The sequence below is a fragment of the Artemia sp. Qi Xiang Cuo genome, chromosome 7 (assembly GCF_049724085.1).
Source record: "Artemia sp. Qi Xiang Cuo chromosome 7, ASM4972408v1, whole genome shotgun sequence".
Lineage (NCBI taxonomy): Eukaryota > Metazoa > Arthropoda > Branchiopoda > Anostraca > Artemiidae > Artemia > Artemia sp. Qi Xiang Cuo.
Genome location: NC_142800.1, coordinates 55,737,461 through 55,760,027, shown reverse-complemented (window position 1 = coordinate 55,760,027; position 22,567 = coordinate 55,737,461). Strand labels below are relative to the sequence as shown.

Genomic DNA, 22,567 nt, shown 5'->3' with positions numbered 1-22,567 from the left:
TCGTAGATCCATATCTAGGTCTCCGTAATGGACCCTTCAAAAATTAGTATATTATCAGTAAAATCTAGCATATTATTATCCGCCATAGCTGATATTTTACCTTTTTAAAGCCAGATGAGCTTCAATTCGCGGGGATGAAGCTACCTCTTGCTATGGAAGACCTGCCGATGAACGATGATAGCGGACAAAGCTTCGGCTATATCTTGTACAGGACAACAGCCGAGTTCGGAAGTGGTTCAAACTTAACAATTGTAGGTCATATCCGGGATCTAGCTGTTTTGCGAATCGACGGAAAATTATTGTCAAAGCCTTGGACATCAGATTTACAGATTGGCAGCTTTGGCTTCTGGGGAGCAGCGTGAGTTTTTTTTTTTTTTTTTGTTTTTTTTTAGAAGGAAGTTATGACTAGGATGGATATAACGGTGCATTTATTGAAGAAGTAGGTCTAAGAACCTATCTGAATGTAGCTTTGTTGGTAGTCTTTGCTTCTTTTTTTTTAATCAGGGCTATTGTGATCTGTAAAATTTCTGAAAAATGATAGAATGAGGTGTGATATGAGGTAAAACAATGATTAGTTGAACTGTGAGTGTTTCTAGGGCCAGGCTTGTTTTTTTTTTCTTACTTAGCACTACGATTTTTATTATATATCAATTTTTTGTTCTCTTCGAGGTATGCCTATATGAGTTATTTCATTTAAAATGTAGCTCATATTCCTGTTTTTCTCTATATATTTGTAAATGTATATCACCAATTATACACCTTGATAATAATTCTTTGTTAAATTTCTACCAATGATTTATCTTTCTTGTGAAATACACCCAGTGTATCATAATTTTTCTTCCTGTATTATGGGTTAAGTTACAATTTAAAGCACTTTCATGATTTATCTAATTGGAATGTTCATAATAATGATTACCCGTTGCAAGTTAGCGTTAAAGATTAAGCGGTAAAGGGCTATACCGGTCACACATGTCGATAAATAAGCTAGGATTTATGTAGAATGTGTGTTTTTACTTCTCAACGCTAGTTTCTTCCCCAGTACTACTACTACTACTAACAACTCACCGCAGCACCTAGCCGCCTCAGGCCAACACAACTACGCACGCTCCTCCTCCATCCCAATCTATTCAAAGCTTCCCTTTTTACGCCCGCCCATGAAGTTCCCATTTCCTTCAAATCTTTCTTTATGATGTCCTCCCACCCCAGACGAGGACGACCTGCTATCCGATTAGCCCTAGAAGGTTGGTCAAAAAGAACAATCTTCGGCAATCTGTCATCCCTCATCCGCACAACGTGCCCTAGCCACCTCAACCTTTCTTTCATTATAGCCCTAGAGAGCGGTACTGAACCACATTTTTCGTATAGCCTATTGTTTGAAATACGGTCAGTCAGCCGGGTACCAAGAACAATCCTTAAGCAATTTCTCTGGAAAACATCTAGCAAATCTTCATCCGCTTTTCGGAGCGCCCATGCTTCATAGCCATATTTGACCACTGTCATTACTGTGGCTTCTAATATTCTAATCTTGGTTTGCAGACTTATCTTCCTATTCTTCCAAACTTTTTTAACTGTGAAAAAACACCCTGAGCCTTGGCTATTCTATTTTTGACATCTTCACTGTTCCAACCATCTTTACTAATAATAATACCAAGGTAAGTGAAGCTGTCCACCTTATCAATCTTTTCATTACCCAACTTCACCTTTTCATCTTCACTTATTCCTAGCCTTAGTGACTTAGTCTTTTTAATATTAATTTTCGAATCTATTCTAGCACCCTGAAATTGCAACACCTCGGAGAGTTCATTCCTTTTGCTCACACTTTGATACAGCATACTTAAATTATCAGTGTAATGCAGATTTATGTGACTTTTTCCTCCCCAGCTGAGTCTTTGATCTCACATTGTCTTTCTCGCGCTTCTTAAGATAAAATCCATTCAAAATAATCCACTTGAAGGGGGACAGAACAAAACACTGCTTAGCTCCTGATCCAATGTAACACCAGCTGCTAACCTCATTTCCTACCTTAACCGCAGCAGTGTTATTCTCGTACCTAGCACTAATCACTTTAATGTATTTGTCTGGTATACCATACAAGGATAAAACCTTTACCAAAGCTCTTCTATCAACATAATCGAACGCTTGCTCATAATCTATAAAACTGAGGACCAAAGGTGTTTGAAAACTCGGGCATTTCTCAATTATTAGCCTAAGAGTGAAGATTTGGTCGACACATCCTCTACCTTTTCTAAAACCGCACCGTTCTTCTCTTAAACCTTTATTTACTGAATCACACAGTCTAAAAAGTATCATATTACTGAGTAATTTACTACCTACAGAGGCCAGATTAGTGCTTCGATAATCACCACGCTCACTTTCATCTACTTTATCATAGTGATTAAAATAAGGTTCTCCTAAAATCGTAAGACGCTTTCCCTTTTTCAAAAATCATGGTAATGATATTCAGTAACTTGATTTAACCCTCCAAACCCCAGTTATAGAAAAAATACTTTAACACACGATCAACACCTAGGGCCTTATTATTTTTTAAGTCTTTTATTTCTGTCACTCATTCTTCCTCACAAAAAAAATCTTCCTTCACATCCAATGTATCACAAACTTTTTCATTTTACTCTATATCTCTTCCTTCAACTCTATCTCGGTTCAGCAAATTCTCAAAATGTTTGGCCCATCTCTCTTTATTTTTTTTCTTATCGCTAATTGCGGCCCCGTTCCTATTTTTATCTGGGCCAAGTCCGCATTGACTACTTCCTCTCAATTTGTTAACATGTCAGTACAATATTTTACTATTACGCCGTCTAGCTAAATCTTCCAGATCGTCAGATATTTTATCTGTAGTCTTCGTTGCACACATGCTTAGTTCATATCTTAATATTTTTTCGACTTTCTTTACATTTCTTTTACTTTAATATAGTATGTTTCTGAGATAGTTTATATGCAGGCCCACTCTCCTTTTAGTAAAGTACTATACCAGTCCGCCAGAATTCATAGAAGGAGCTCCATCTTTTTTGTCTGAGACACCTTCACTAGCGTCACAAATTATTTTCTAAAATTATTCCAACTATCATCCACATTATCAAATTTTAAACTCTCAAGTTTAGTATTCAAACTGTTCCTGGGAAGTTTCTCTCAAATTCTTATTCTGGAGTCCACCAACATCATAACTTCCCGGGAGGTAGTAACCCTTTCGATATTTCAGCTTTAAATTAACCCTTGACACTACTAGATGGGGATCTTTACTCTTAACATCAATAATGGCACTCCTATATACCCTAGTATCTTGTATTGATCCTGTCAGTCCTCGGTTTACTATAACATAATCAATAAGGTTTGCTGTCTTACCACGTGAATACCATGTTAACTTATGAGCCATTTTATGACCAAACACCGTATTGGTTATAACTAGATTGTTATACCTGCAAAATTGCAAAAGTCTGTATCCATTACGTTTTCTTTTCCTACAACAAATTTACCTGGGCTAGGGTGCCATCTATCCTTATTTCTACCGACCTGGGTGTTAAAATCTCCCAGTAAAAACATCATATTTCTACCTGGGATCCTGTCTAATTGCTCCTGTAACTATAAGTAAAATTCATCTAGTAGTAAAATTCATCTAGAGTCACTAGTATCTCCGTCAGTCGGTTCGACAGGGGCATATACTACTATAACTGATGCACTGAACTTTTTAGTCATAAAATGAGCAATTAGTATTCTATTATTAATACCTTTCCAGCCTAAACAAGACGTGGTAGCTTCCTTATTCATCATGATCCCTACTCCCAGCCTATCTACCCTATCCTTCCTGCCTGAGTAAACAAATTCTATATCACCTAATTTCATACTTCCTACCCCTGGGATATGAGTTTCTAAAACTCCTAATAAATCTAGTCCGAATCGTCTGAATTCGTCAGTCAAACTGTCGATACGAAAGTCTTCCCCAGTATTGTCAGCTAATACTTGTCCCACATTGAATACTGCTTGTTGCACATTGAATACTGCACATTGAATCTCTTGTAATTTCAAAAGTTATACTCTTAAATCTTCTCTCCAATTCGGCTGTGATAATTAAAAGGGTGACATATTAGGTCATTTTCGTGTCTTTTCAGGAGAGCAATGAGGCAAAAAAAAAGTTTGCCGGCTGTGGTTGCTCTGTAGAATGTGGCTAATGGAGATAATGGAAACATATTCTAAACCAAATTTTTATCCTCTTTTCAGTGGTATAAATTAAATTCAAATATTCTGAGTGAATTTTGAAACTATTCCATTTTATGGTGTATGTCTCACCATACACCATACACCATGGTGTATGTTTTCCTATGGATACGATAATCTTTTTCTGTCAAAATTATCTTGAGAGAATTTGAAATTAATCCATTTTTTCGTGTATGTCTCCTCTTTCCTTGACAAAAAAGGAGACAAATGCCAACTCCCCATGTTATAGCTCCACAGAATAATCCTCTTCTGTCAAAACTGGCATATGTCTCTTTTTTATCTTCGCAATAGTACAAGATAAGAAAATTTTGACTGCACTATTCGATTCCTCGTTCTGAGTTTACCCACAACACATGCTTAGCTCATTTTCGACCAGAATGTCGCCCTTTTAATCGGCTTGTAAAAGGGCGACGCCCTTTTTTTTACAGCCAAATTGATCGTTCGCAAAGTTTGTAGTTGAAAGCTGGACTTGTGTCCAGCTAAACAATTTATAAATGGAACACATCATTGATATTGCGATTATGCATAATTTTTACTCTATCCCCAAGTTTGACATTTGATTGTTCCGAACATAAGTGAAAAGGAAAACTGATAAAAAATGTAGACTGGAGCAGAATGTAGATATGAGCCGAGCAGATATGAGCAGATATGTAGATGTTGATAGGAAGATTTTTCATTTTAACAGGAAGACCTCATTACACCCCGGTTAGAGATTAACGTTATACAGTAAATTTGTTAAAGCCGAGAAATTAAGATACAAAACCGCTTATAAATGCAAGTTAAAACTTTTAGCAAGTGTTTTTACAAAGATATTTTTGTGAAGCTAATTTTCTCGATTTCATAAACAATTAAGTCTTATATCTCATAGATAAATCAATGAGCTACTTATTGTAATTCGTTTCACTCAATCAACTACTTGTGAAACTTAGAATGTACTTGTTGCAGATTGGGGTATTTGACATTGCTACACAAAAAAGAAATCGAACTTAAGCACAAGTACCAAGTTTTAAACTTGAGCACAAGAAAAAAAAATTGAACTTGAGCACAAGGAAAAAGATTTTGAACTTGAGCACAAGAAAAAAAAATCTGTTGCATAAAAATGTCTGTTTAATATTTTGGTAACAAAAGTTTTGGTAAGAAAAGAATTGTTTGGTTCTTACAACAATAAGGGTTAGAGAATTAAATTTAATATTTGATTCACAGAAATAGAAGTTACACATTCGAAGACGTGGAATATGGTGTACACGTTATCGATATCCTCGTCGAAAACATGGGACGTAATAACTTTGGGGTTTTGTCGGATTTCAACCAAAAGAAGGGACTTCCTGAAGGACCAGTTCTTCTTGATGACGTTGAGATACCCGAGTGGGATGTCATACCATTTGAATTTAACTCAGAATGGGTTGAAAGGTAAATTAAATTACTACCTCATTCTATTAAATACAGAAATAATACTTAAAACCTGTTGTTCAGTCGAAGTGGCTGTCTGTCGGTTTATTCAATTTAAAACTGTCATCCGTAGGTGTGATAGCCGTGATTTTCTAAATACATTTCACCACCGCTCTCTTTTTTGACATACTTGATTGCGCTGAACAAGTAGACTAATGTCTATAGGCGTCTTGTCTTTTTATTGAGGAAGCATCAGAATAGAATAAAAAAGAATAAGCATCAAAAGAATAAAAAAAACTGATGATAGAAGCTATACCTAGAATTTGAGAAATTATGCAGTGCCAATGTTACATCACAATCTTTCGCAACAAACTATTATAATGAGTGCCCCAGGTGGGATGAAATGGAATCAATCGAATAACTGAAAATACGCATAAATTGCAAAGTCTCCCTATATTCGGACTGTAGTGATATATATTCTTGAACCTTTGTTGCTGGTAAAATTTCAGTGGATCGTAATTTCAAAATTTCTTTATTGGTTAGAGTAATGATAATAACAAAGAATTTACAAAGAAATTGTCATACCCATATCCTTCGCAATTATACATTATAATATCTAAATACTGAACACCTATTGAGATAAGTAAAAATAACAAAGCTACATGGGTATCACAATTCCCGAGGAATGTCGCACTGGTGAGGCTAAAAAAATGAAACAGGCATACATCAGCTGAGTCAGGTCACAGGATATGTCCTAAGAACTTCTAAAAAGTTTTGCACAGAACAATCATTTAGGTGAGATGTCTTTAATCCACGAATTATAAACCATCTTCCAGACCTAAGTTTAGCACGAACAGTAACTTTAAATCTTATCTAAATAGCGTTTTAGTATTATGAACAAGGTCAATTGACACCTTGATGGTGCACATTAAAATCGGGCCTTTGGTACCTTGGTAAGTGTTTCTGGAGATTTAAAATTAGGGTGGTAGTTTTCTAATCTTGGGACCTTGGAAGAATTTGTTTTTATTTTTGTTGAAAACACATAAAAGTTGTTAGTCAACATCTAGTATGTGAGCTTTTTTCGATTCTTTATTAAAATCAAGATATAGGAAAGTAATTTTTCAAATTGTAAAGGGATTTAATCTGAACGTTGCTTCCAGTCGGCATGATTCTTCTCGAAATCAGGGCATCTGGGCAACTTTTTGCTGCGATTTTCATTGATTTACGAAACAACGACGACTTTGTAGTAGAAATATATTCTTCATTCTGATGAACTCATGTTTCTGGCTCTTTTTCCCCCAAATTAGCCCGATCAAAATTTTGAGATAACCATTTTCCTCAGCATAGTTAAAATATCTAATAACTATGCCTTTAAGGATAATATAAGCCCCCTACAGCCCCTGTGGAAAGGGCTGTAAGATAGGAAATTTTTTTATTGTTTACGCATAGTATTTGTTAATAGAAAGTATACGATAAATTTCCAGGGGGGGGGGGGAATTTTCTGTTGGGTGATGTTCCAAGGGAAGAATATTTCGTGAGAAGGGAAGTTTCCGGGGTAAAAATTTCCAGGGCAAAAATTACACTGGGGGAATTTGCCAGAATTCTTATGCGAAATTCTTTTTATTTGTCTTACTTTCTCTTTACCGACTTGATTTTACATGTGAAGATTTTTCGGGGGAAATGTCCGAAGGAAGTTTTCAGTGGGTTTGGAATTATCTGGAAGATTTTAGCGTGGGAGGGGGGGATTTCCGGTTGAAAAATTCTCCATGGCGAAATTTTCTTTGGGAACAAATTTCCACTTGGGGCGGGGGGATTTCCGGTAAAATTTTCCACAGAAGGGAGGATTTCCGGAATGATTTGAAAAACGATCAGAAATTTAAGTAATTTTCAATTGAAAGTATGCTAAAGAAAATTTTTTAGGCGGAGTCGTCAGCAAGAAATTTTCCGAGGGGAATTTTCAGTAAGGATAGCATTGTTTTGGGGGTGATGGTTATATTTTACGTGGGAGGAACTTTCTATGGAGGAATTCTACGTGGAAGGAGAGAACTGTCCATGGAGGGGGGAGGGGGTCAGATTTCACGGTATTATTAGAAAAACGATTACAATTTAAAAAAAGAAGTTTTTTCGACTGAAAGTAAGGAGCAACGTTTAAGCTCAAAACGAGTGAAAATTCCATAGTCCAATGTTTGGGGAGGATTATCCTTCCTTAATAGCTCTTTGTGTTAAAGTTTGGCTTTCTGTCCAGAATTCCTTAGTAACGACTCCTGAAACCCAAGGGCCGTTTAATTAGAATAAGAAGCTTTCTTAAACGTACTAGTGAACTTAAGTGCGAAGAGCCATTGAGTAAGGACAATCCCCCTCTTATAGGGTAAGTTTAATTTCTGTTGGTTTTGTGTTTTAATGTTATTCCTTGTTTTTAGTTGAAAAAACCATTTTTTAAAAATTCAATGTCAGAAAAGTCTATGTCTTCCCTCAGAAATTCAGTATTTCTGAAATTCAGAATTTCAGAAATTCAGTAATTTTGTGTTCTGTATTGTGGAACATCACTTCCTCCCGAAAACTGCTAATTTTCCGTTATCTTATAGTCTGACACAATACGAACCCATCACTGGAAATGTCGATGGCCCTGCCGTGCTTAGAGGTTCCATGGTTCTATCACTTTCAGAAGAAGTAGCTGACACATTTGTCGATATGAGTAGCTGGACAGAAAGTCGTGGCATTGTTTTTGTAAATGGATTTAATCTTGGTCGCTACAGTTCAATTGGCCCTTGCAAATCCTTATACGTTCCAGCACCTTTATTGAAACAGGGAGAAAACAAGGTTACAATATGCAGCTATTAAAATTTTTTTCTTTTTTTTGTCACTTCAAATATTTTTATGGTACTTATACCATGCTGAAAATTTGATGTAAAAAATAATATAGGTATATCCTCGTTTATTAGACACAACTGCATGAACAAGCAAATAACTATCCATACGGTGCTCAGAAATCAAATAATATTTGGTAGAATAAGGTGATCTTAGACTGAGGAAGGGGAGTATCCCACGCAACAATCAGATTTCTGTCAAACCAATAAATTTACTCTCTCGGAAAACCTTACGGCTCAGAATTTTGACACTCCCTCTCTCATTTAAAGAATGCGGTATATTCGCCCTTTTTTGTGATGATTCTATCTTGTTCTTTTTTCCTTTGGGGCGATCTTATTGGTTTTAGATAGCTTAAAAAGATTTTCGAGCATAATATTTTAACTCTAGTGCCCCTTATAAGTAGGAAAAGAGTTCAGGCAAACAGGAGCGCCAGTTTGGTCTATTTTGAACTTGAAAGGCTAGACTGACAACAGACAGAAGCTTTGAGATCAGTTTAGAAATACTAATGAGTTATAAATGTTTCCCCATAATTTCAACAGCAAGTTATCGCCTTGTTGCGCATAACTGTTCTTTGGCCCAAACAATTGATTAATGTCTTGAAATGTCTGCGGATTTATGATTGTCCTGGTCCTGTTTATATGCCTGACTTACAGCATCCCAAAAAGTGTGGGTAACTTAAAACAGTAGAAACTGGTGCTAGTGTTGACAGAAAAATAGCTCCGGTGCCGTCTAGATTTTGGCGTTTGTTGGCATAGTGTAATAACAAAGCGGAATTAAAAAAATAGCACAAGTATAAAAAATAGCACAAGTATATGCACGTTCATTAGACACAACTGCACGAACAAGCAAATAACTATCTACACGGGGCTTTGAAATCAAATAAAATCTTGTTAAATAAGTGGATCCTCTTAAATTGAGGAAGGAGAAGGATTACCCCATAAAGCAATTAGCTTTCTGTCAAGCCAATAAATTCAGTCACTCGGAAAACCCTACACCTCATAATTTATACACCCCCTCTCTCATTTAAAGAAAGGGGTATGTTCCCCAGTTATGGAATGATTCTAGTTTTTTTTCTGTTCTTTGTACCTTTGGTGTGATCTTATTAAACTGATGGGCGCAAATAGCTGAAGAATTTTTTTGAGCTCAGTTTTTTTAATCTAGTGCTCTTTATAAGTAAGAAAAGAGTTAAAGCAAACAAAAGTGCTAGTTTGATCCATTTTGTGCTCAGAAAGTGCGTCGGTGCCATACTGACAACGTACGAAAACTTTGAAGTCAGTTTAGAATTACCAGATAGTCATAAATGTTTTCTGACAATTTCGGCAGAAAATTTTCGTCTTCTAGTGCATAACTGTTCTTTCGCTTAGATCAGTTCATTTATATCTGGAAAATTTCCGTGGATTTAGGTTTGTCCTCTTCCTGTTTATATGCCTGGCCTAGAGCACTGTGAAGAGTATGGGCAACTTGCAAGAGTAGAAATCGGCGCTAATGTTGACAATAATCTTTGACATTGTCTAACTTTTGGCGTTTCTCGTCATACAGTAGTAATAAATCAAAATGAGTGTTATTGACAAAACTAGTTTAGCAATGAGCGTTTGATCTCAGTCTTTAAAAAAATGATCGTCTCTTACTAGGCTTAAATAATTTCTGAAACCACACTGGCTAATCATGATAAAACATAAAATCGCGAAGAAAGGAAGAAAATGAGGACAATTAACAGCCAGTGGAAAAATTGAAAAATTATGCAAATATTTCGGTCAAGACCTCCGCTTGAACGTCCTCAGTGCAGAATAAAACTGATAAAAATGTATTAACCAAACCTTAAAATAAAAACACCAAACTAAAATTGGACGACCCTTTCCTAGTAACGGTGAAAGAGTAACTGAGTTACCCTTTCACCGTTACTAGGAAAGGGTCGTCCAGTTTTAGCTTGGTGTTTTTATTTTAAGGTATGGTTTTTATATTTTTTTCAGTTTTATTCTGCACTGAGGACGGTCAAGCGGAGGTCTTGACCGAAATACTTGCGTAATTTTTCAATTTTTTCACTTGCTGTTAATTGTCCTCGTTTTCTTCCTTTCTTCGCGATTTTTTGTTTTATCTTACTAGGCTGCTAGCTACCGATGCAACCCGGATTACTCTGAACTACAGTTCGTTCTTTAATGTAAAGAAATCGTATTTGCTTCAATAATCAAATATCTTTGAAAAGACACAGTACTTCCCATTTTTTCGGGAATTACCAACAGGAAAAGGCCTATGGTTTTTCTTAGTTGGAATAGTAAGTCACGATCCTCAGTTTGGCACCAAACCAATATAAGGAACTTCCCGAAAGATGCATGTTTTATCTTAACTTTTAGTTACTATGTGCATTGGTTTCTTCTTTACTAGGTTTCAGCTATAATATTTTTTGATATTGTAGTTACTATAGGCTGGAGTTCGTTCCTTACCATAACAAACAGTAAAAAGCCTACGGCTTTCTCTTTTTTGAAATAGTAAGAGACGAACCTCAAACAATCAAGTAGCTAACTAATTCCAATTTATGCAATGGTTTGTTATTCCAATGATTGTCTTGTAATGTAATTTTTGTTTTGATCTGACTCCTTTTTTAGGAGCTATTGGTTTTTATATTTCTTAACATTGGACGTGATCGTCTCTTACTAGGTTGCTAGCTATCGCTGCAACCCGGAGAGGATATCCAATAATTGTCTTTTAATGTAATCTCTTTGGAGGCATGGGTTCAAATCTTACCGCTGGTATACGATTATGATTTATGTACAAAAATCAAATATCTTTGAAAAGACTGCACTATGAAAAGACATCAAAATTGCAGTTTTTAGTGGAAAAATTTATTCTCTCTTAGAAATAATTTATTTTAATTACAAAAGATTTTTAACCCAATTAATTTCCTTTAAAATGAGCCATTGAGCAACTCTCTACGATGTTCCAGTGCCAAGCTATCTGTGGAAAAGAAGAAAAAAAAAAAAAGAATAAAAAAGATGACGTTTGTGGAGAATAACGTGGTTAAAGTCAATTTTCTTGATTTTCAAGCCAATATATTTCCCTTGCTGTTCAAGCCAAATGACTGAAAGTTTCCTATACAGGGGTTTCGAACAAGACGGTTCTAATGGTGTACTTTTTGTTTTGATCTGACTCCTTTTTTAGGAGCTATGGGTTTTTATATTTCTTAACTTTGGACGTGATCGTCTCTTACTAGGTTGCTAGCTACCGCTGCAACCCGGATTACTAGGTTGCTAGCTACCGCTGCAACCCGGATTGTCGAAAGATAAGCGCGTATAGATATTATACTTTCTTATTACTTCATATAAGATTACTACCTACGATTATGACGTCATTCATCAAGGTTAGTCATAAAAATGCGGTTTTTAGAGGAAACATTCATTTTATTTAAAATTAAAAAATAGTTGCAAATGGCACTAGATCTAGTAATTTCCTTTAAAATGAGCCATTGAAAAACTCTCTACGATGTTCCAGTGCCAAGCTATCTGTGGAAAAGAAAAAAAAATGCCGTTTAGGCAGAATGCTGTAGTAGCTGCCGCTTTTGTTGATTTTCAAGCCAATATAAATTCCTTGCTGTTCAAGCCAAGAAACAGAAAGTTTCTTGTATAAGGGTTTTGGACAAAGTGGTTCTAATGGTGTACTTTTTGTTTTGATCTGACTCTTTTTTTTAGGAGTTATGGGCTATTATATTTCTTAACATTGGATGTAATCGTCTCTTACTAGGTTGCTAGCTACCGCTGCAACCCAGATATTGAAGGCTTATGGCTCCTTATTCTACTTTTGTTTAAAATTTTTTACACATTCTGTCACGTCATAGATATCACAAACTGAATGGAACATGTCTATTAGAAGTTACCACAGTAAAGTGGAGAGAGGACTCATCTTTCGGCTCTGAAGGATTGGAGTTTAACGCACTGTGTGTTAACTATCAATCTTAACATTAGGTGATTATCTTTGTTTCTAAGATGCAAGTTTCCAATGATGCCAGTTCCTATTGAAGTATGTTAATTTCTTTATTTCTTTGCTGGAGAATATTTAATTCAAACATTATATTCACTTTAGATAATTCTTTGTAGTTCAAGCCAAAGGACTGTTAAGTTTTCTATATAGGATTTTCGGACAAGACGATTCTAATAGTTTACTTCTTGTTTTGACCTGACTCTATTTTTAGGAGTTGGGGGTTATTTTAGTTTTTACTATGGGGCGTAATCGTCTTTTACTAGGTTGCTAGCTATCGCTGCAACCCGGATTATGTTTAATACCGCTGCAACCAAGATCAGCTATATCTGATGACACTAGCATATGCCTCATTTATAATGAACTGTATTGATCTTTAATGTAAACAAGATTAAAATAATTGCTATATACCATAAATGTTTTTGCAGTTTATAACTTTATCGATTCTGAATTTAAAACTAAAATAAAATAAAAATTGATTTTTTCAATTTTTACGTAACGTCACTTATTACGTCATATATGGTTATTAGTAACAATCGGTGTTAGATCTTACGTCACGGCACTTATTACCTCATATATGTTTATGATTGCTTAAAAAATCAAATATCTTTGAAAATGTGAAAAGACATCTAAAATGCAGTTTTTTTGTAAAAAGTGATTCTAATTTTAATTTTTTTTTGTTTTTTCATTAAAAAAAACACTAGAACTTTTAATTTCTGTTCAAATAAGCCCTCTCGCAAAATTCTAGGACCTCTGGGTCGATACGATCACCCCTGGAAAAAAGGGCAAATAAACACGCATCCGTGATGACAAAAAATCCAAAATTCCACAATTTTTGCAGATAGGAGCTTGAAACCTCTACAGTAAGGTTCTCTAATACACTGAATCTGATGGTGTGATTTCCAGTGACATTCTATGATTTTCAGGTGGTGGTTTTCCCCTTTTTTGAAAATAAGACAAATTTTCTCAAGCTCGTAGCTTTTGATGTACATGAGTAAACTTGATGAAACTTATATATTTAACATCGCCACAAAAGTCCGATCACTTTGATATAATAGATTAATCATAACAGTCCGTTTTTAGACTTTCGGTTACTATTGACACGCAATTACAAAGTTCTAAAAAATGCCAAGAAACGCAAAGGATGTTGGTGACTTTTTTTTACATATGTCAGTTTCCACTCGTATAAGTCGGTAATAATCTTCGCAGTGGTGTGTATCCAATCAAGTTAAAGTGGATTTCTTAGATAGGATATGCATTCTTATCCGGATATACTTATGAACTTATTTCCAGGAGTTAGATATATTCTTACAAGCATATTTGAAAGCGAAATTTTGTATACAAAAAGTAATTAGTTCTTATGTTTTTAATGACAAATATTGTTTAATCTAGAAGAACCTTGATTATTGTTTGTAAAGAATTTTTGCATATGAATTTGCAGGTAAATGCACTTTTTTTTTATGAAATGCTTTTTTGTCAGCTTATTGGAATTACTCTATTTGTTCTTGTCTTTATGTCTCCCTGATTATTGAGTGTGAAAAGAAAGATTAAATTTGATTTTTTAATCAAGAAACAAAAATCAGGTTATGTGTAATAAAAAAAAAAAATATAACGATAAAGGATCGCAATCAAGGCATTGTCCACATTTGATTTTACGATGTCTCACTTTTAGTTTAAAGTATATTTTGTCTTCTAATGGCATCAACTGATGGTGAACACAGACGTGATGTAATCAAAAAATATATTCTTGAATGTCTTCGCTGTCTATCATGGGCGCCCATAGACTGAATGTTCGGGGGGGGAGTACCTGGTCTAATCATCACTTGCAGTGCTGTATAACTGAAATCTCAAGACAAAATATCATGGACAGCTTGATAGCGCTGCCTAAGTAAACAGCGATGTGGGCACAATATAATATTTTTTTTTTAAACCAGGGCACTTTTTATAGAAAGAAATGTCATAGGAACTTCAAAAGAGCTCATGGAGGGCAGCCAGCTCCCCCTCCCCACGTCAATCACTTCCCCAAACACATCCAATCAAAATTTTGAGATATCCATTTGGTTTAGGGTAGTTCAAAGGTCCGGAAATTATGACTTTGAGACTGACACCCCCCCCCCAAACCCCCAGAGAAAGGTTTATAAGTTATGCCGTGTGGGGATATAAGGTTTTTCATAGGAAGGGGGTTCATTTGATTTATAATCAGAAGTTCTACTGACCTTTTTAACAGTCCAAAGTGATTGGAGGTCATCCCGCCATCTCACCATACCGTAGTTCGGTTCCACACCCGATTTAGTCAGAATTTTGTGGATGACCTGTTTGTTCAAGCGAACTAACAGATCCAGAAATTATGTCTTTGAGGATACATCCCCCCCCCCCTCCATAGAACCCTCAGGTCAAGAATTGTAAGCTACGCCCTGGGGGCTTATAAGGTTTTTATAGAAATGGTGGTCGTATAAACTTCAAAGAGGGCGCATTGGATTGGTAACCAGAAGTTATAGTGTTCTTTTCAAGAGTCAAAGTGATCAGAATGCAAATAGCACCCCCCCCCCCCACACACACACACACGTCGTATTTTCCTGAAACGCATCTGATAGAAATTTTAAGATGGCCATTTGTTGTCGTAGAAACTTCGAAAAGGGCTCAGTGGGTTGTTAATTGAAAGGGCTAGTACCTTCTTTAATGGTCAAAAGTGATTGTGGGACAACCCACCCCCCACGCCCATCATTTCCTCAAACACTTCCAGTCGAAATCTCGAGATAGTTATTTTGTTTGACGAAGTTTAAAAGTCCATAAATTATGTCTTTGAGGATGAGAACCCCCTCATGGTCGTCAGGGTAAGAGTTGTAAGGTATGCCCCGAGTAAATTTTAGGTTTCTATGTAGACAGGGGTCGTATACACTTCGGATGGGGCTCACTGAATTGGAGATCGGAAGTGAAGGAGCCTTTTTTAAGAGTCAAATTTATAAGAGAGCAGCTATACCCCCTCCACGTCATATTTCCCCCAATGCATTCGATAGAAATTCTAAGATAGCCATTATTTCAAAAATAGTTCAAAGACCTCAAAACACGGCCTTTGGGGTTGACACAACCCCCTAAAGTATGGGGATAAGGGTTTAAAGTTTTGCTCCGGGGGGATGTAAGGTTTTTATGAAAGGGTGGTCTTGTGAACTTTAGGGGAGGCTCATTTGATTGGAAATGCATACTTCTAGTTTCATTTTAAGAGTCAAGCGTGATGGAGCAAAAATAGCCCCCCCCCCCTCTCCTTGATATCTTCTTTTCCCAAACACATTCTATCGAAATTGTGAGACAGCCATTTTGTAGCCAATAGTCCAGAGAATATAACAATATCTTCAGTAATCAAATATAAGAAATATTTAGGCGGACGTTGAACTAAATCAAAACAAAGTATTAACATGTGAACTTTCAAAAAGGTGACAAAGCTATATCCCGAGAACAATTTATATTATTAAGTTATATCTTTAAGAGTAAGTTTTGGGGATTTTTAACTGGTCAGAAGGCACTATGCGTATACTTTGAGCACTTCAACTAAAGTTATTGTAACTTAATGACACCTAGAGCATTAAGCTAAAACTTCTAGGAAGTGTTTAGGGGGCGTTCCAATTAAACGAAAAAACTGTATACATGCAGATTTTCCAAAAGGCATATAAGCAATATAGTGGCAGCACCACTCTATAATAGCTAGAAACATCATTGAAACATTTAAAGAAGCCAATTCGATACAAAATTAAAAGTTCTAGGGTCCTTTCTAAGAGTAAAAAGAAATTGGAGGGCAATCAGCTCGTCTCTCAAATCAATTTATTTCCCAAACACACCTAGTCAAGATTTTTAGACAACCATTTTGTTCAGCATAGTATAATAGCCCAGCAACCATGTCTTCAGAAATATTGGGCATGTCAAGCCCCCACAATTATGCCAAACTATGGATTCATATAGAAAAAATAACGAAAAGACATAAAATATTATTTTTTTTTCATGAAAATGACTGTCAATAAAAAAAAGAACTGAAATTTATCTAAAAAAAACTTTTTCGACAAAACAAGCTTTTCAAAGAAAAGTAGCTTTCAAAGAAATCATTATCAATAAATAAATGAAACTCAAAACGAACACAAATTACAATAAATGACCAATTAAAACTTAAAAAGAGAAAAAACTAACATTAGGAAGGTCGATAGTCCCCATGCCTTTTATTAACCTTAAAATAATTAGCGCTTTATTGAAGAAAAAATATGTTTAAATATTTTCACCTTTTTTTACTTCAATAATTAAAAAAATTTTTTTCCTCCAATTGTTTACCTAATTTTTTATTTTAAGTAGGGAACATCAGTATAGGAATGTTTAACTAACGACCTTTATTCATTTTTTTTAGTAAACCCTAAGTCACGTTCTGGTCTTGTGAATTCCTGGGGTTTGTCAACTCTATTAATGTCTATTTTTGCTCGTGTTTAGTTTGACTCGGCAATTCAGTGTAATTTCGGGTTATCTTGAGTTTCATTTAATTGTTGATACTGATTTGTGGTAGTTTTGCGCTTGGAAGATTATTTTACTTTATTTTTGCCCATTTTTTGCTTAGTAGAACTCTTTACTTTTCTCTGAAAACTTATTCTGTAGGAAATTTTTTTAAATTAATACAAATGTATGACACCGTCATTCAGCCCGGGGGGGGGGGTCATACGACCCCCTTGCCCCCCTTATGGGCGCCCGTGCTGTCTATATATACCTCGTGTGATTGATGTGATGCTTTAATTTAGTTGGTACACTGAAAAAAAACTTAGGTCTTCTTGTACATAATGTAGAAACTAGCCACTTGAGATACTCGCCTCTTTTAAAGTTTCCCTTTACACTAGTGCATTAGTTTTACTCTTTTTTCAGTTCCATGTTTTTGAGCTGTATCATGCTCGCAATGACTTGGCCTTCTCTGATGTACCCAACCTTGGACCAGTGAGAGAACCTGAGTCAACAACTCAAGAATCTGACTACCAAAACAACGCCAACAGAAACAATTGAAGGAGAGAAAACTGAAACAGTGAAAGCAGTGAACTATGCTGTTATCTAAATTTAATTATATTTTGTTTTATATATGTTTGAATCGAAATTACCTGTTTGATCGACGGCAATCGAGGTATTGTACCAAAGGTCATAGAAGATTGGGAAAGGACTTATTTGAATGGAAGTAATAAGCTATAGCGACCGTTTTAAGTGACCAAACAGATTGGAAGGCAACTACCCACCCTCTCTGGCCCCCTTGTCCCCAACGACCTCCAATAAAACTTTTTGATAGCTGTTTTGTTCTGTATAGTTTAAAAGTCCAATAAGTATGCCTCTGGGGATGACATAACCCCCACAGCTCCTGTGGAAAGGAATGTAAGCAATGCAGTCTGCCCATTGTTTGGATATAGTATTACTTATTGCAAAACATATGGGGGAGGGAGGATTTGAAGTAACAGGAGTAAAAAAAAATATATGGAAGATTTCTTGGGGTAGGGGGGATTTTCTATGGGTAGAAACTTTTTCGGGTTAAATTTTCTGGAATTTCATATACGAAATGATATTTTACATGTGGAATGATCCTAGTGAGATTTTTTGCGAGTTGTGAATTGTTCGGGGGTATTTTTCTGTGGTTGGGGGGGGGGCCAAATTTTCCGTTGGAACAGCTTTCTGTTGTGGTAAGGGTTTCCAGAAAAAAAATTGACTGGAGGGGGAGTGGGATTTCAAGCATAACTTGAAAAATTACCAGAAGTTATCGAAATCGTGCTTTTTAATTTTAAAACAAGCTATTCTATGAAACATCTTCTGACTAGTTTTATTGAAGCCATTCTAATGACCTGAATTTCATAAATATTTTGTACTTCTTAAGACACCTTGAGTTTCGTTCTAAGTTTTCCAGTATTAAAAAAATGCTCAGCCTCTTAACTTGTCGAGGACACCGATTGGGGAGGGGGTAATTGCCTTCCCTTGATTTCAAAATTATTGATAAAGCATCCACTTTTTCCTTTTTCAATCACTGACTGTAGAAACTAGAGTTAACTAGAAAACTAGAAAACTAAGAAAGCTAGAGTTACAATTTATTGTTACATTATTGTTAATTATAAGTTACATTTATTGTAACTAAGTTACAATAAATGTAACTTGGAAAACTAGACAGATGAAAGATTTTATCTTGTGTGATTAGTTTTTCAGAAAGATTACGTTTCAGTTCCATTAGTGAGACTCCCTAGCGTGCATTTGATATAGCCTACATGATTATGTTTCTTATGCCAAAAATGTGTTGTTTTTTTTTCTGTTCATATTCTGCTCTTTTTATGTGTTTATTTTCTTATACTGGAGTAATCTACAAAGTCTGTCATATCTAATTTTTTCTTTCACCTTGAATCCTGTAAGTAGTGCTTCTAATAATTGACTGGAGCGCTAAGCCGCATGAGACCAACATAGCTTCGCAAGCTCCTCCTGCATCCCAATCTATTCAAAGCTCCCCTCTTTATTCCTTTCCAGGTTACAATTTCCTCTACATTCTTTCTTGCAACCTCTCCCCCTCCCCATTTTGGGTCAACTTGCTTTTCTTTTGACCCTAGAGGTATTCTAGGGGTCCATATTTTAGAACCATCCTTGAATACTGTCATCACTGTAGTTTCTAATATTCTAATCTTGGTTCGCAGAATTACCTTCCTATTATCTCAAATGACTGTGAAATAAAAACCACGGGCCTTTGCTTTTCTACTTTTAACATGCATTCACCGTTTTTTACTAATATTACTACCCAGGGAAGCGAAGCTATCCACTTGATCTATCTTTTCTTTGCAAAACATCACTTCCTTACCTTCCTTTATTCCTAGTTTAAGCAACTTAATCTTCACAACAATAACTTTCAATCTATTATTGCACCCTGAACTCTCATAAACTATAAATAGCCATTTATGCCAATTGTTTTAATTAGGAAGCACGTATCATCTAAACAATCTAATTCTATTTATCTTGCCTTCTACAAAATCTGATTTTTGTTTCTGTACTTTTTAGCCTTGATGTGTTCTTTTTATAATGCTTTCCGTTTTTGTTTTTTGTTTTTCAAGAGAACTGTCATAGGCAGCGCAATAGCGCTGCCTTAGTAAAGAAAGATGTTGGCACAATGTATTATTTCTTTCTTTCTTTCTTTCTTTGTTTTAGACCACGGCACTTCATATCGAAGTAGTTGTCGTAAAAACTTCGAAAAGGGCTAATTCTATTGGAAATTTAAATGGCTTGTGCCCTTTTTAATAGCCGAAAGTGATTGAGGGCTATTAACACCTCTTCCACGCCCATCATATTCTACAACACATCTAACTAGAATTTTGAGATACCCATTTTGTCCAGAGTAGTTGAAATATATGGAAATTATGTTTTTGAGGATCATACTCCCCCCACAGCCCTCAGGGCGAAGGTTGTGAGTTATTCCCTGGGGGTGTATAAGGTTTTTATAGAAAGTGTTGTATTAGAAACTTCAAAAAGGGCTCATTCGATTGGAAATTGAAATGGCTAGTGTCATTTTTAATATTCTAAAGAGATTGGAGGGCAACTAACCCCCCTCTTACGCCCCCCATTTCCCTAAACACAAGTAATCAGAATTTTGAGATATCCATTTTATTCAGCGTAGTTGAAAGTTCTGGAAATTAGGTCTTTGAAGATGATAACCCCCTCAGAGCCCTCAGGGCACGGGTTGTAAGTTATGCCCTGGGGGCAAAAAAGGTTTTTATAGAAAGCGTTGTCGTAGAAACTTCAAAAGGGGGTCATTTGATTGGGAATTGAAATGGCTAGTGCCCTTTTTAATAATCGAAAGTGAATGGAGAGCAACTAACCCCCTTCTCTCGCCCACCAATTTCCCCAAACACATTCAATTATAATTTTGAAACAGCCATTTTTCTCAACGTAGTTGAAAGTTCCGGAAATTATGTGTTTGAGGATGACAAACCCCCCACACGCCTCAGGGCAAAGGTTGGAAGTTATGCCCTTGGAGCATATAAGATTTTTATAGAAAGTATTGTCGCATAAACTTCAAAATTGGCACATTCAATCGAAATTTACAACCCCCCCCCCCACATCCCGGAGGATAAGGGTTGTAAATTATGCCCTGGGGGCATATAAGGTTTTTTATTGAAAGGATTATCGTAGTAACTTCGAAAAGGGTTCATTCGATTGGATATCGAAACGGCTAGTGCCCTTTTTAATGGTAGAAAGTGATTGGAGGCAACTAACCTCCCTTTTTCAACATTTTTTTCAACTTAGTTGAAAGTTCTGGAAATTATCTCTTTGAGGATGACACCTCCCCCCCCCCACAGCCCTCAGGGCAAGAGTTGTCAGTTATGCCCTGGGGGTATATAAGGTTCGTATAGAAAGTGTTGTTGTAGAAACTTCAAAAAGGGCTTATTCGATTGGAAATTGAAAGGGCTAGTGACTATTTTCATAGTAGAAAGTGATTGGAGGGCAACTAACCCGCCTTTCACGCCCACCATTTCCTCAAACACATCCAATCAAAATTCTGAGATAACTATTTTTAACGTAGTTGAAAGTTCTGGAAATTAGGTCTTAGAGGATTACAACCCCACCCTCCACAGCCCTCAGGGTAAGGGTTGTAATTTATGCCCTGGGGACAAATCAGGTTTTTATAGAAAGCGTTGTTGTAGAAACTTCAAAAAGGGCTCATTTGATTGGAAATTGAAAGGGCTAGTGCTCCTTTTTAATAGTCGAAAGTGATTGAAGGGCGACTAACCCGCACTCACGCCCACCGTTTCCCCAAACACATCCAATCACATTTTTAGATATCATTTTGTTCAACATAGTTAAAGGTCTGGAAATTAGGTCTTTGAGGATGACAACCCCCCCAAAACCCTCAGGGTAAGGGTTGTAATTTGGGCCCTGGGGGCATATAAGGTTTTTATAGAAAGGGTTGTCGTAGAAACTTCATAATGGTTCATTCTTTTGGAAATTGAATGGGCTAGTGCCCTTTTTCATAATAGAAAGTGATTTGAGGGCAACTAACCCCCCTGTCACGCCCACCATTTCCCCAAACCCATCCAATACAATTTTGAGAGATATCTATTTTTTCAACGTAGTTGAAAGTTCTGAAAATTAGGTCTTTGAGGATGGCAACCCCCCACAGCCGTCAAGGTAAGGGTTATAAGTTATGCACTGGGGGTACAAAAGGTTCTTTACAGAAAGTGTTGTCGTTGAAACTTCAAAAAACGCCCATTCAGTTGGGAATTCAGAGGGCTAGTGCCCTTATTAATACTCAAAAGCGATCGGAGGGTGAATGCCCCCACTACACCCCATCATTTCTCCAAACACTTCCGATCAACATTTTGATATAGCAATTTTGTTGAACGTAGTTGAATGGTCTGGAAATTATGTCTTTGAGTATGACACCTCCCCACAGCCCTCAGGGCTATGGTTGTAAGTTTTGTAGAATGAGTTGTCGTAAAAACTTCAAAAAGGGCTCAATCGATTGGAAATCGAGAGGGCTATTGTCTCTTTTAACAGTCAAAGTAATCGGAGGGAGAATTACCCCCACCACTACGCCCATCATTTCCCAAACATTTCCAATCAACATTTTATATGGTCATTTTGTTCAACGTAGTTGAAATGTCTTGTAATTATGTCTTTGATAATGACAGCCCTCACCCCATTTCCCTCAGGACAAGGATCTTGGGGCATATAAGGTTTTTATAAAAAAGAAACTCTATTAGGTAACATGCATAAGTAAATATTCCCTATGATGTAGGTGTACTATACCGATACAGGCGTGTTATAGTATTATGTAAGAACCAGGTGTGCGTAATAGTGTCTTGAGGGGTAGCAACTTCAGGTTTACCCCTTATCTGTCTGCCAAAATCCAAAGGGCGGTCACTGCTCATATGATATTCCAAAGAGAATATTCTGAATCTCACTTCCTCAGTAAATTCTGATTTATATGATTCTAGGGTTTGAAACCTTACAAATAAAAGATAAGTTATAACAGCGTTCCATAGTTCCGCATGGAAGCAACTATAGGGAGGAATCCTGGGTGTCCATTATTACCTTAGGAAATAGTTTTGTTGGGCAACCTCCCCCCAATAATTCTGACACT

At 36.2% G+C, this 22,567-nt stretch overlaps 1 protein-coding gene across 4 annotated transcripts in view; it reads left to right on the top strand.

The window, feature by feature from the left end:
* The window catches only part of LOC148950463 (beta-galactosidase-1-like protein 2), a 147,807-nt gene extending 129,989 nt beyond the window's left edge, over positions 1 to 17,818 (top strand). For 3 of the 4 annotated variants that reach the window (XM_089092418.1, XM_089092417.1, XM_089092415.1), the window contains exons 9-12: positions 111 to 358; positions 5,434 to 5,640; positions 8,205 to 8,439; positions 17,347 to 17,817. In XM_089092418.1, the coding sequence (XP_088948544.1) occupies positions 111 to 358; positions 5,434 to 5,640; positions 8,205 to 8,439; positions 17,347 to 17,481 (825 nt within the window). In that variant the 3' untranslated portion in view covers positions 17,482 to 17,817. Of the gene's footprint in view, positions 1 to 110; positions 359 to 5,433; positions 5,641 to 8,204; positions 8,440 to 17,346 lie in introns of all 4 variants that reach the window. The other variant, XM_089092416.1, reaches the window with a different exon arrangement.
* Positions 17,819 to 22,567: the final 4,749 nt, after the last annotated feature.